This window comes from Solanum tuberosum, unplaced genomic scaffold, assembly GCF_000226075.1.
Source record: "Solanum tuberosum cultivar DM 1-3 516 R44 unplaced genomic scaffold, SolTub_3.0 scf00666, whole genome shotgun sequence".
NCBI lineage: Eukaryota > Viridiplantae > Streptophyta > Magnoliopsida > Solanales > Solanaceae > Solanum > Solanum tuberosum.
Window position 1 is genome coordinate 142,303 of NW_006239594.1, and position 15,316 is coordinate 157,618.

The 15,316-nt window shown below is 32.9% G+C and overlaps 2 protein-coding genes across 2 annotated transcripts; both read right to left on the reverse strand.

Moving 5' to 3' along the window:
- Positions 1–1,724: 1,724 nt before the first annotated feature.
- LOC102606196 (xyloglucan endotransglucosylase/hydrolase protein 15-like) lies at positions 1,725–2,971 on the reverse strand. Its single transcript, XM_006366710.2, has 3 exons — positions 2,642–2,971; positions 2,358–2,551; positions 1,725–2,265 (listed from the first exon to the last, which is right to left on the reverse strand). Exons 1-3 carry the CDS (start codon positions 2,894–2,896, stop codon positions 1,851–1,853), a joined length of 864 nt encoding a protein of 287 aa, XP_006366772.1. The 5' UTR covers positions 2,897–2,971; the 3' UTR covers positions 1,725–1,850.
- Positions 2,972–4,162: 1,191 nt separating this feature from the next.
- On the reverse strand, positions 4,163–9,201 carry LOC102578203 (endoplasmic reticulum oxidoreductin-1). Its single transcript, XM_006366711.2, has 10 exons — positions 8,837–9,201; positions 7,904–8,035; positions 7,067–7,322; positions 6,653–6,763; positions 6,283–6,401; positions 5,988–6,092; positions 5,684–5,886; positions 5,237–5,360; positions 4,941–5,125; positions 4,163–4,498 (listed from the first exon to the last, which is right to left on the reverse strand). The coding sequence occupies exons 1-10, from the start codon at positions 9,002–9,004 to the stop codon at positions 4,477–4,479; spliced, it is 1,425 nt and encodes a 474-aa protein (XP_006366773.1). The 5' UTR covers positions 9,005–9,201; the 3' UTR covers positions 4,163–4,476.
- Positions 9,202–15,316: the final 6,115 nt, after the last annotated feature.

Here is a 15,316-nt window from a genome sequence, read left to right on the forward strand (position 1 = left end):
TTATACACTCAATTAATTACTTTGAAAAAGGTAGAACTTTTTGAAAATCTTAACTTTTTAATACATTCATTTCATCATTAATAGGCAGTGGTGGAGCCACCTTATCATTAGGGGGTTCATCTGAACCCCCTTCTGCGGAAAATTATATCATATTTATATGGTTAAAATAATTTTTTAGGTATATATAGTAGATGTCGAACCCCCTTCGGCTACTTCGTGTGTCTATTTTTTCAGATTTTGAACCCCCTTATTGAAAATTCTGACTCTGCCACTATTAATAGGGATAAAATGATAAACTCACTATATCAATAATTGTTTCTTAATAGGTGTGCCAATTAAAAAATGGACAAGTAATTAGGGACAAATGGACTATTTAATTAGATTAGATGTTGTATTTATTACATTTTGATTAGGTATAAGGGTAAAATTATAATCTACCTTTGAAGATAGGTGCTTCCCACTTTTAGTAATATATGAAATGTGATAAATTACATTGAATTTGAAGAATAAATACAAGCTCAAATTAATGAATGATGAGTCAATTCAACCTAAATTATTAATTGCAAGGTACATCATATAACAAATAAGAATGCAGAATTTCTGAACGAGGTCAATGAGTGATCAACAAGGCCCATGGCCTAGTTTCCCTATTTATTTTTTTTGGTTACAGAAGAACTTGAGTAGAAAATTATTTGTTTTTCTGAATTTCTGAATACCGCAAACAATTTTCTTGCTCAAGTTCTTTTTAACAAAAGAAATCTATGGTAAGAAAACTTAGGTTATCTTTTCATTCATCAATATTAGCAGACCTAATCACCTAAAATTCAACACAAAAACATGTCAATACCTAATCCAAAATTGGAAAACTAATCATTTGATTTCTTCATATTACATTGTAGCAACATTGATTAGCACAACCTTACTAAGGAGATCAGAAACCGCGACCATGGACCAACGCATGATTACACCCTCCGTGGCCTTTCAGGGGTCATGGAGCCATAGAGCATCGTTCTTGACTACCCTTCATTTTTTTTTTCTTATATCACCGAGTAGGCAAGCAAGCATATAACATTTTTCCAACTCAATCCGCAGCTCATAAATGTTGGAGTCATCATGGAACATGTTATACTATTTTACATCTATCGCATCAAGCTGCAGCGTCTCCTAATACCTTGAAATATAACATTTCAAAATGTATATATGCTGCTACATTCTTGTCAGTCTTCATTTCTTCTCGGACATACTATTGTACTACAGGATCTGTTCTATAGGCTAGTACCACTGTATCCTTGAGTTCTAAGTGACTATAGCTTATGCTATTGTCGAAATAAAATGACAGAAGCACTATCAAAAGAACAACTGTATTCTTATTTGTTATAATACAGATAACAAGGAAAATGCTTAGTCTGGATGAGCATTTGTGCAAAGGTTAAATGTGATAACTGATGGAAGTTCAATCAGCATATGTCTTCCTTATTATGGATAGTAAATCATTATCTATTTCATGGTGTACACCTATAAAAAATAAATGAATTATTATTTGTTAGAGAAATAATAATTGTTAAAAGATTTGATTATCATAATTACATGTAAATGTACCCTTTGTTTCCTTTGCTTGACTCAAAATTACTAATTTTGTCGTCTGTACATTTGGTATTTTACTGTCTAAATAGCTCGTCTTTTTTCTAGATTTGAAAATGAAAAGCATTGTGGTTTCTATTTCATGATATCAAAAAGAATAAAGAATATATTGCATACACAAATAATTACACTTTCCTCTGATATCTCAGAGCAAAATTAAAGAATAGAAAAGTGAAACAAACATAATTTTACATTCATATACTATATCCTTAGAACCTTGAACGCTTGCATTCAGGAGAAAAGCCTTGGGAGAACCTATTAGCATCCGCACAGTAATTGTAGATCATGTACTTCTGCTGAACCCATCGTAGCCTATTTCTGCCATTAGCGTTCAGTTGTTGAGTTTGCCATGTCTGATCATTGTTTACTGACTCAGTCTTAGAACCTCCACAAGACGAAGTAGACGTAGCAGCTGACCAAACACAAGCATTTGTATTGAAATTCCTGTAAGAAGCTGTAAACGGAGCCATTGACCAATCCGTCTTCACCCGTCCTCCTTGTGTAGCCCAGTCATCAGCATTCCATAGACTCGCGTAAACTCTCATAGCTTGATTCTTTGGGAATGCAACACCAAGTGCTTCGTGGTTGTTGAACACTCTTATTGGGATATTATCCACCAAAAATCTGAACAATTAGAAAAAAAAATCCCCAAAATGTCAGACATTATAAACACTAAGTAACTATTTGTAATTGTTTTGGTTTATTTTGTAACGTACATGATGCGTTGAGAGTTCCAAACAATAGAGTAAGTGTGGAACGACGAAGTTGGATCAAACCAGAGGCGGAATTGTTGTTCTTTGTTGCCTTTTCCTTGAGAGTAAACGTTGGTGTGAACAGTGTAAGGTTGTCCTGATGAATTTCCCAGAAACTCGAAATCAATTTCATCGTGCCCTGCTCCTTGAGAAGACAACTGCAAATTACACCAAAAAAACACTTGAGTGGACATGTTTTTTTTGTTAATTAGTTAGAGTAAGAATACGAAAAGTGTGTTATTACTTACGTAGAATGTGGTGACAGTGCCAGCAGAATTTCCAGGTACGAGTTTGAGCTGCATATCAAACCTTCCAAATAAATATTCATTCTTAGACTGAAATCCGGAACCTGAAATTTTGTCAAGGGACAAGGCGAGAAGGCGTCCTCCATCTTGTATCTGAGCGCGCTGGTCACCAAACGTGACCGTCGCGTCTTGGTAGAAATTATCAGCCCAAACAGGGGATAGTAAGACAAGCGCAAGCACAGATAGCTGCAGCAACATTATAGAAAATTATAGTAGTGATTTAAAGGGATAAATTAGAGATTCTTATTGTAAATGTGTGTGTTTTGAGATTGAGACACAAAGGAGGATATTAAATATATAGTAGAATTTGATAAAGGGATGAGGAAGGATCGAAGAAGGGAAATAAAATGAAGAAAATAGCTGTGAATTTGAAAAGATTGAAATGTAACGCGTTTGTTTGGAAGTATAATGGGTGGGGTTGGTTGAGAGTGACACACCAATTATTAGCCGAAATTCAAAAAGGGAAAGATTGACAATTGACATAAACACAGCTATTCTATTTCTATATATCTAACGCGCTAATGCCTAATTGTTTTTGCCTTTTGTTCTTTGTTTAGATCGTGATGTTCGTGTTCTAATTTTAGGTGCGCCGCATATAATTTGAACTATTCAGACATTTTAGGTAGAGGCGTAAAATAGACGGATCAACAATCTACTTAAAAGTTATTTGGGTTGTTGAAATAGTCTATAACCAGGTCATAATCTAAATCATCCAATTTTTGTTAAGTTTTATATTGTTTTTTAAAATTAATTTGTTTGAGTACCTAAAAAGAATTCGTTATATTATCTATGATAAAATCAATTTTATTGTTTTCAGAATTGACCACATATTGTCGGTGATATGGGTCTTCCTTTATTATCTTTTTCCCGCTTTCGTGTACACAAAAAAAATTAATAAAGATGTAGTGTTAAATTACTTGTTGGTTCATGCAATTTGGGTTTTTTCTTTTTTTTGGTAATAATACCAATATATCATTGCCTGCCATGATATTCGAGTTGATTTGGCATAGAAATATCAAATATATCACATTTAAAGTTAGATTCGAGTAATGATTCCTCAATTTATAATGTTGAATAAATTTGTGTTTATCCTAAAAGTGGTACAGTTGAATTTATATGAGGTTAAAAATTACATGTCTTAAGCTAACTCTTTTTAGGTTTATTTGCTAACAGTTTGAATATTCAATTAGTTATTAAAAGAAATATTTATAACTAAAAAAGTGTTGTAAAGAGCAAAGGCAAAGAATCTAGGTGTCTTTATGTGTTTACAAGTGAGTTCCGAGAGCTAAAGCTGGGGGGTGGTGTTGAATTGTCCCCGCATCGATGAGTGTGCGTCAATTTTATCTTCTTATATGCAAAAAGCTTTGGGCTAATTATTTCATAACTAAGGGATAATTGTAATTAGGCATGAATAATCATCCTATTTTACTTGTCTAAATTTGCTAATTTACTTTGTCCAAAACAGGATGCTAACATTGTCTTCATATTAGAAGCAAAATTGTCACTTTTCATTCAGGAACACAGAGATATAGTTTCAACAATAATGTTACAACATTTCAAAGGGATCCATAAAGTTACATATGATCAAGTGACACAATACTAATTTCCAGTTTACCTAGTAATGGATTCCCGTCTTTCCAAATTTAAGCACTGATCCCGCGATTAATCTGTGTATCCATGTATGCTATCCGGCTGTAGAAATCTTCTTACCTTTCAATAGTTTAAGTTGTATTCATTCTTTACATCATTATACACCAAAATTGTATCAAAATGACCCGCTACAATGTAAGCTTCCTCAACCTGAAAACAGAACACCAAATATGAGAATTAATTTTAGCTGACACTTCACCTTCATTATCAAATTTGAAGTTAACAAGTTGTATGGCATTCTGTTGCTAATTCCCTTCTTCCCACATTACCACTCGATCATCATGGATAAAATGCCATTTTCCAAACCATTCCCACATTACCACTCGATCATCATGGATGCACCAGAGAGGAGGTTTTTGCTTCCTCCTTCCTCTTTTTATAGTTTGACAAATTGAAATTTGGTCTAGACTTTAAAAAACCATTCATTTCAGCCAACAGAAATATTGACACAATAACCACATGTTTGTCTAAGAGCTCGAAGCTAAAATTTACCTTGTTTCAAGCTTTAAGAAGAAAGAATAGCAAAATTTAGTAATGCACTTCACCCTTGGATTTGAACCATTAATCACAAACAAAAGAGAGTGGTGTTTACCTATCTCCTAATACTGTTTTCAATAGTCTATTCCACGAACTTATAAACTTAGCAGCTGGCTGTAGACTTAGCCCCTTCATTGTCTTCTCAAATGTAGGGCTCATTTCCTGTACTAGCTTGATAGATTCTGAAAGGCGATTAAGTAGGTTTACCAGAGCAATCACTTCATTTCTTTGTAACTGCAGCTGTAAAACATAAAAGAAGAGAGAGACTAAGAAACATAGTTGGCTGTGAATAACATGTATTTGTTCCAGAGAGAGAGGTCAGCAAATGAAAAAAGAATAAAGAAAACTCACATGTTGATCATGACGATATTCACCATCAACTGAGAAGAGAATCTTTAATGCAGTTCCAAGACCAAGAACCTGGAGCTTTCCCCACAGTCGACATTTCTCACATCCTACACAATCCATGAGAGCACTGCAACATGAATAACAAATTGTTCAGTCATATGGTAAAGTACATAGCAACAACTACTTTTGAACAGCATACACAAGATTTTTGGCTCTTTCTGTGGTCTTAACAACAATACAACCTCACTAAAAAGAACATCTTCCCAATTCTTTCCAGAGTAATTATATGCGTACATTTGAATACATAGACTGAAATATAAATGTACTGATGCAGTCGACTCAAAATAGAGTCCAAAGGGGATTAGTGCAGCATGTATAAGCAACATAATATCCTTTAGGCCTTTCTTTTCTGAATTTACGAAATTAAATTGAGAACAGTTCAATTGAAACCTAATATTCCTGAATTGCTTTTGAATCTGCTGCTTTAGCTCAGGTCCACTTTGGCCTTTCCACAGTTTAGCTTCGTCAAATGGAACTGGACATGCAGCCTGCAGTTTGGGGTTGTATAGTAGCTGTCGAATAAGGGACTGTGCTTTAAGGTCTTCCTCAGGATTACCAGTATCATACTCAGCTTGCTCCAAGTAATCTTTTGCCTGTATAGCACATCAAGAAGGGAGAAGCCCAATGAATAAATCTATACAATGTTACCATTCTAGGAGTTACCAAAATATAGACATATGTAGCGAGTTCTCACTTTTGTTACAGCTCGGAGAACAAAGAGGAAAGTAAAATACAAGTTTCGGACACGTTCAGGATATTGTAGAACACGATCATACATCAAATCTGGATTTGTACCCCACTGAAAATTGCAGCAAAATAGTCAAGTTAGCGGTTAAAGTGCTCTGAAAAAAGAATAGTGCACACTTCATAATGAATTATTTTGTGGATGTAACAGGTTCGCCCTGCTGTTGTAAACTTATGCAATTGTCGTTTATCCATTTTCTGGCAAACCATAATAGAAACATGCTACATATTAAATGCAAACTAACCTGGTTTTTAGTTTCATCAAGCAGGTAATCAGCAGCTATGTGTATTGAGATTGAGGAGTGGAGACCAGATATTAGTTTGTATAAAACCTTTTTCTCCTGGCAAATCTCTCCAGATGCATCTGCCCATAAAATTGTAACTTCTGTGTTCAATTCACAATGATAATGTGTATAATAGTTGACAAAGACAATACTGCACCACAAGGGGAAGTAATTTGCATGAGTAGCAGACTATAACAATTTAAAAGGTTAGCTTAAGAAGGTGTTTACACATTTCAAAGATCTCCCCTGTGAATGTAATTCTAAGAATACGACTCATAAGAAAATTGGGAAAACAAATGGTTTCAACCAATTGAAAGGATCATTGACTCACATTTTGGACAATTCTCTGAGTATATAGCATCCCATATTCGCCTGGCTGAGGGACCAGTGTAACCGGTGTAACGCTCCGGGTTCAGCAAGAGATTGACATATGTCATCTCCCCTGGCATGAAGAAGTTCAACAATTTAGTAATCTAAATAGAAACCTTCAAGAAGTAATGAAATCACACGGCATTACATAAGTTTTAAACTCCCAATGCAATACAAACGTTGAGTTCAAAAACTTCAATATAATGCAAATTGATAAATCCAAACTTCGATTTGCTTCATCTTATGCTGATCACGCAATTGTTCATAGGTGAAGTTACAAACAAAAAGTCTGGAAAGAATCGAAAGATACACCAAGACCCCAAAAATGTAGAAAGGAAAACCTTCCACTGTGTATTGACAAAGATAGATCAATTACCATTATCTGTCTCATCATCAACTGTCCAAGGGTTATCTACCTCTATCCATCCCCTGAAAACCTTAGAGTCAAGAGTGCGATCAACAGCTGCCTCTGGTTTTCCCTCTTGGCATTTTAGATCATCAGCAGCAAGGCCAAGTGGTGGTCTCCTAAAAGATTCGGGGAACTCATTTTCTGGACATTCGCATACACTGCAATCTCGTAACTTACACATACCATCATCAGGCCAAAAAGGGCAGTCACACCACAGCTTAACCTGCAGCCATTAGATATACATCAAGTTATCAAATCACCTTTTCGTGATTTCGAAGGTGGTATGCATGATTGACCTTAGTTTTGGGCTTATTATAAAAATAAAATGTGAGCAGCCTTTTCCTTAGGCTTCTTTTAGATGTCCAGCAAGTTCAGAAGTCACTTTCTTGTACATAAAGGTTTGGAAAGAAAAGGCAAGACTTAAAAGGAGAAGAAACCATTTTCCTTCAATCTTCCTACATTTGTTTGCACAGTAGGATAAGTTTTAAATTGCTTTGCCCACAACTTTCCTGATAACCAAATGCCGCAACTTTCAACAGAACTAACTTGGTCACACTACCTTTTTCCTCTCTTGGCAACCAAATCAACCTTAGGCAGGAAACTAGAGGAAAATTCTTAAAACCGTCTATTCAGATGAAAATATAATCATCAATTTCCTACCAAAGATTTCTTTGAAGCAGGTATACATTAATCAATTCTACTTAAAACTTTTAAACAAGCAAGAAAAATATGGTGCTAATATTTATTGAAGAAGTGATAATATAGAAGCCACTCTCCTCATATAGGTTAGATTTTGCATCATACCTTAAAGTATCTAAAAAATGGAGTTGTAACAAGCCCTTGGAGTAAAGGATGCAGCACAGCCCCATTAATAGTGTCAACTGTTTCATAATCACAACAACAGTCTTCAACTATCCCAGTATATTTTCTAGAGTCCTGCATTAAGGTCAAGAAGCAAACAGTCAGTGAGAATTCTATAATTCAAATAGCTAGAAGCATACACAATCTTTAAAAATTCCAGTAAACATGAGATTCCTAAAATTTAATTTCGCCAGCAGCTCAGCCAATAACCAGATTTTGTTGATATAAATTTAGGGAAGATACTCACCAGCCGGAGTGTCTTCTCAATTATCAATAACTAAACCAAAACTATGAATTAAACACTTTTATACACAACCTAACAACTCCATCATTGAACCATACCAGTTTGGTACCAAAGGAATCATGCTTTAGCTATCCACCACCACCAACAACAACATACCCAGTGTAATTTCACAAGTGGGGCCTCGGAAAGGTACACCCTCGCCTCAGAAGAAGCGCAACCAAAGCAGGATTTAAAGGAGCTTTATCCACCCACCAAACCAAAACAAAACAATAAAGTGATCAGCTCACTTTGTTCAAAAGCTCAATTTTATCATTAAAATGCTCATCTTCAACAAGAATTACTAATGTCATAGTTTACAACATGGAATTGATATTTCCAGTTTTAACAACTGGTACAAACTCAAAACTTATTTCAAAATCAGAAAATCCCACAATTAACCATTTGATTTATAGTTTCACAATTCATACGATTCACCATTCTACTAGGAATTTAAACAAGTACTGATCAATAAGCTTCAATAAAAATCTTCACATTTCTCTAATCACACAAAAACTAAACAAGAATAAGATAAATAAACCCTAATTTTAAAAAATAAAATTAGGAATTGAGCAAAAAAAAAAAAAGAAAAAAACCTGAAAACAAGGACACGATTTTCCCTTTTGTGTATACAAAAAAGTCACACCAAATGCTATCATCAACACCACAATCGCTCCAATTGCTGATCGACCCAATTTCCATCCACTTCTCCTCTTCTCATTCTCCGTCTTCTTCAGCTCGTTAACTTCAGTTTCTTCCACCATCACAACAATTCTTCCACAAAACCCCTAAAATCTTTGACCCAAAAAAATAAAAAATACTAATTAAACTTTTATTTGTTGAATTATGAAACGAATTTGAGTGTCAACTACTGTTAATTAGCAGAATCGAAGCCGTTATATTTGAAGAACCGATGAATTTTTGGGATTTAATTTCCTTTTTTTGGGTCTAATTTCTGAAATATTTTTGGGAAGGTCAAACCCGTCAGCACACAGATTTTAGAACTGTGGTCGTGGAGAAATGGGAAACAGCAATCGCTTTATGTGCGTTTAATTGTAACGCGCGATACGAGATTGACACGTGTCTGTTTAGGGGGAAGCACTGGTTTGCACTCGCGAGGAGGCGAGTTGGAGTTGTTGGAAGGTATTAAATTGGAACCATTTACATGGAAGTGACGTTTTTTAACCAATAGAAAGCTTTGGGATTTGCTTACGTGGCATATTGAATTGGGAATTAAATTAATTTTTTACTTAATAATACCATTTGAATTGATTCACCCACGAAGTTAAATGGAGGAACAAATTTGAAAAAGGAAAAAGAAATGGGGGATTTGACTTTTTATATTTTTTCGTTTTCATTCGGAGTTCAATTATTTTTGATGCGCCTCAACAGCTCGATTCTGAAATCTCTGTTTAAAATAGGAGAAACATGATTCACTACATCACATCCTTTGGTTGACTTTTTTATGCTAATTTATGTCTTAAAATATATTTTATCTTATTGAGGTACCTGTAGTCTTCACATATAATTACTACTTGAGATAAAATTAAAATAATAATTTATTTTTATAGAGTAATAAATTATTTGAGATAATTAATTATAAAAATAACGACAGATCATTTGAGACAAAAGAACATGTCATTTGACCACAGTTTGAATCAACCCATTGTTTTGAGAACTACGTAGGAACGTGTAATACATTCTTTTGAATTTCTAGAATGTTGATTCTTATTATATAGTTTGAAGAAAAAAGGAAGATACTTTGATAGGGTGTGTTTGGGGGAGGGAAACTGATCTCTAGGAAAATGCTTTTTAGGAGTAAAATATTTTTTGGTGTTTGATACATACGATAAATATTATTATAATGAAAAATATTTTTTTATCGAAATTAGAAAAGGGGAAAAAGTGTCCTCTTTGCTCTTTTATTATTAAAGAAAAAATATACTCTCAACATGAGTTATGTAGAATTAAGTTATGTCGTTGTACTTTTATCTTAGTTTATATAAATTGTGTAGGACTGAAGTTATGTATTTTGATGTAATAATGTCTTTTATCACATAACTTGCAATGCTTTTTATGACATAATTTGTGTATGTTATTATGATGTGGAAATATAAACTTATGATGTATGAAGAATTATTTATTATTTCGATGTTAAAAATACATTTGGACACTTTTTTATTACTTAAAATGATGAAAAACAAAGATTAACAAACATAAATTTGAGAGGCAAAAATTAAGCACCACCCAAAATAGGAGCATTTGTGTGAATGACCATAATATTCAACTAGTAGAGTATGATATTGCATTTTGATTGTATTCGTACAAATATATTTGGTCTTTGGTGGATAAAAGCCTACTAATAATTCTTACATATACCTTTTTTGGACGAGCGGGCTCAACCTGGGCTTTCGTTGTTGAACTTACCCAAATGTATTTGGGCTTTATGCAATTGCACTATATATGGATTAATTTCTCTAACTATTCATATAAGGGAAAAATTGTACATTATAGCAAACTATTAATTCAAAATAAATGTTATAGCTACAGTTTCATTTAATTCCAATTCGCAACAAACTTCTTTCCATTTGCCTCTCTCCCTCTTTCTGGAATCTCACTCGCCACTCTCCTCTTTTTCAGTCATCTCTCCCTCGCCTCTCTCACTATATACAAACACAAATGTATGTATTTGTATAAAGCGAGAGAGATTGTATATCCAAATACATATCTCTCCATCCTATACACTTATAATTACACAAATATAAATCTTCCTTTGTCCAGTTCTCTTTTGCCTTTCTCTCTCTCGCTTTATACAAACACAAATTATACAAAACACGATGTATAATTTGTGTTTATATAAAGCAAGAGAGAGATTTGATATACAAATACAAATGTTTTAACTCGATTCAATTGTATACGAATTCAAATTTCAAGCAGATATACAAACACAATCATTGATACATATACATAGTAGTTACATATATATAATTATCTAACCGATATACATATACAATTCACCTCTCTCCACTCTCTACCCTCTCTCGCTCGCTTCTATCCTCTCTCTCTCCCAATTAATATCGCTCGCCACCCTAGCCTAACACAGAGAATATATACATATACAAATGCTATTTCCATAGAGGCAGACGAACTAGCGGCCGATTTATACAAATCAGATGCTTCATAGCAAAATTAATTTGGCTATGGAGCACAAATAGTAAAACTATAACTATAGAACGCTAATATGATTTCTTTCTTTGCTATTCCTAAAATTTACTCTTCATGTAATACCAATTTTGGTTGAGATCAAAATAATCTGGGATCATGCCGAAGCTAATAAACGTAAAGCTTGAACGCTGTTAAATTATACGACAAAGAAGGTATACTAAAAGAGATGTAGTGTTTTAATCAATTGCCTTAGATATGAGAAATTAATAATATCCCTAAGAGAAAGTATGAGAAATAACCTACTGGATGTTATGTTAGAACAAAAAGATGTTCAATTTTTAGAAATACAAAAGATCTCCTCCAAGAAAAAATTAGTGAAATGTGGAAAAGACTTTTTCCACTAAAAATGATTCTAGCTAATTATAAGAGAAGATCAGGGAAAATCATAACAATTTTAAATTGAGATTACAGAATAAAAAAGGATAATTAAATTAAATTAATGTTTTTTTGTTAAAGGTGTCCAAAAATGACAAGTGAAAGAGAGTATGATCTCTTCCAATTGACTTAGTCTTGAAAAGAGATATGAGAATTGATTTGGGTTTTCTTTTCAGAGTATGTAGGTAAAATCAAATATTTTTTTCCCAAAAACTTGGGTCCCGCGTCATCATTTCGCCATTTTCATACTCATTTCACTGATTAATCGGTTTTAATACCAGTTATTGTACTCAAAGAAATCAAAAATATGCTTAATATGATGTGATATTGTCTGTTTTGAATCAAGCCCTCGATATTTGGTCATGTGGCAGTATGAGAACAAAAATGTTGATATTCCAGCCCATCTTCTATGTATAAAAATAGAGTTTGATCAATGATTGGATTTTATGACATGTTGTGCCTAAGTTTACCTGAGACAAGATCAATGCTACTTCAGCTTTGTCTGTAAATAGCTAACACATCATTTACATTAATTCACACAGCTCATGCAATCTTCATTACAAAATCATGTCTGTACTTATATAAATAAAAATCTTGCTATTGATGAAATATTAAATTTTAAAATACCTGCAAAAACCATTAGCTGCTTAAGGGTAAAATTTGTCCATGAAAACATTATTTGTGTAAGTTTTGACGGTTTAATGATCTGTTTATTTATCAGCTCAATCTATTTATGTTCGTTTGACTCAATTCATTTAAAAGTAATGCTAATATATCTTTTTTTTTTGGTAAAAATGTGGCAATAGAGATTTGAACTCGGATGCTAATATATCTATGTAACCTAAATTGATCAATAAATTTTTTTTGTCAACGATAATTTTTAAAAAATATGCTCCCCTAACCGGTGAAAAATTGAGTGTATATGTTAATGTTGGTTATGATCCATTACATATCCCATTTTAACTCAATTCATTTCAACGCAGTAATCATTGAGCGTCTGAATGATCAATTCATTTACTAACTTAGCTTATTTTCACCTGTCCAAATTAGCCTACTTGACCATTTAATACCCCTAGTTGCTTCTGATGACAACGACTAATAATTTCACATTTGATTACCAGTCTCATATATGACAATTAAATCAAAATATTTCATTTAGTATTTATTATTTCAGAAAATTACTGTTTTTGTTGAAATAATTGAAATCAAGAAGAAGATCAGTAACTATTTGAAATAATGATTATTAATTGAGTGACATATGAGAAATCAATCGGACACTAACACATAGTCTAAAACAATTCAGTACCTTAAATGTACTTACTGAAATAACAACAATCTTTCATTTGAGAAATTTAATTTGCACCATGTGAATGTCATTTTCACTTCAAAATTATTGCATCTACAACTTGTAAGTTGTAACAATTATGCTTTATTTCTACCCCATAGACAACACATAACACAAAAGAGACTAGTCCTTTTCTTCTTCAATAAATTGAACATCATAGATAAGAGGCTCTTCTTATATAACTATAACAACTACTACATAAACTTTATTCACTTGGAATTTGATGATTTTGTTCTAATTAATTGTAACCTTTTAAAAACTTTAGGGACATTTTTCAAAATTAATTAATCTATTGCCAATCATGGGTTGTCTGTTAGTTGACAATTCAATGAATCTATAATTTGGTGGGGCAACAGACAAACAGAAGCTCAAAGCCAGCTGTATTTGATAGAACAAAATTAATTTGACACAATCTCTATAGTCTCTTTTAAGTCATTTCTCTTTTTTTAAAGAGTCCAAATATACCACCAATTAGGGTTGTGGTTGTGGTTGTATGAATACATAGAACCCAGTTGCGAAGTCAGAATTTGAAGTTTATACATATTAAATGATTTTCAAAAGATAAATATAGTGTTTGGACCAATGTTAGTTGGTTCGGCCAAACGTGTACCGTGGTCTCTAGCTTCGCCCCTAATAGGATGCCTCTACCATTATGATGTTTCAGGTTCGAGTTCTAGATATGAAAAAAAATCTTGTTAGAAAATGTTGTTTACTCAAATAGACTTTATACGACACAAATTTAAATTAATCGAAGCTCCAATATAAATATATGACACTGGGCGACGGAAAATAACAAAAGAGTCTAAATATGAGCATCTTTTGTAGTTGTGGTTGTTATTATGGTCGTTGGTTCTTTGTATTCTCCCTTTTCCCTTCTACTCATTGTCTGCGCAATAATAATATAATTAAATTAGTGAGGGAACTAACCAATCATTAGGAGTTTATAAGGGATGATTAAATAAATACAAAGTTGAAAATTTTAAGTTCTTGCATGTGGAAATGTGGGGGAAGCATAAAGGGATCAGAAGAAAACTATCTGATTCTTTTAGAAATATATTAATAGAGTTTGACAGTAATGATATTGTTTAGTATTTGGTGTTTAGTAATATGAGTATTCTACATGTGATTAGTCTTCTCATAATTGTAAATTGATACATTGCATCAGTACAAAAGAGAGACCAAAACTGTTTTTTCCTAATATATTTTTTTTAAATTCTTGAAGTCATGGTAAAATTATTTTTCTGTGATCTATAAGTCACGTGTTTGAGTTGTGAAAGCAGTCACTAATGTCTATATATATTAGAGTAGACTGTCAATATCACATCTCTTAAAATGTGACCCTTCCCTAAATTTTGTTAATGCAAGATGTTTTGTATATCAGACCCCATTTTCCCCTTTATTACTCTTGTTCACAATTCTAAGGTTTCAAAATAAAAGTTGAGCCATGCACAAATATATTCCATCAAGTATTAAAATTAACACTAGCAAATCAGAGAGTATTTTGATTTTTTTTAAAAAAAAAAAATTGTGCAAAAGATTGTTGATAATGTTTAATAACAAATAAGTAATATAAAGCTAATGAAAATAATTGTAAGTAAAATGACTTTCTTAAAAATGAATTTCTTTTTAATCACATCTAACAAACTGCAAGAAAATAGGTTGATTTATGCAAAGTCGTCATTTATAATTTTTTCATGTTTTAAAGGTTGTACAACTATAGCTCCTTGGGACCAACAAAGTACAAAATGTCGTCTTACGTTTACAAAATTTTATATCACGATCTAAATTATCGTCATAATTTTTTCAATTTACTCAAAAAAGATTCAGAGACGATATCTAAAATATTCATAAATTACAAAAAAAAAACCAATAAAATAATAATTTACTAAACAGTTGTCCCTATAGGCCCATTTACTAATCGTAAGGGCCCAATGATTAAATCTTGATATTTAGTGGCTGGCCCAATGATCTGGAGCCCATAGGAGGGACATACAACGTCACATGCCTTTCATCTATATTCCTATAGCCAACATTGTGTCATGTTGAGGTTATAATGCAAGGGCATACAAGTAGGCACATGTATTTGCAACAAATAAAATGTTATTTTGGGTGGGGGTGGGGTTGTAAAGGG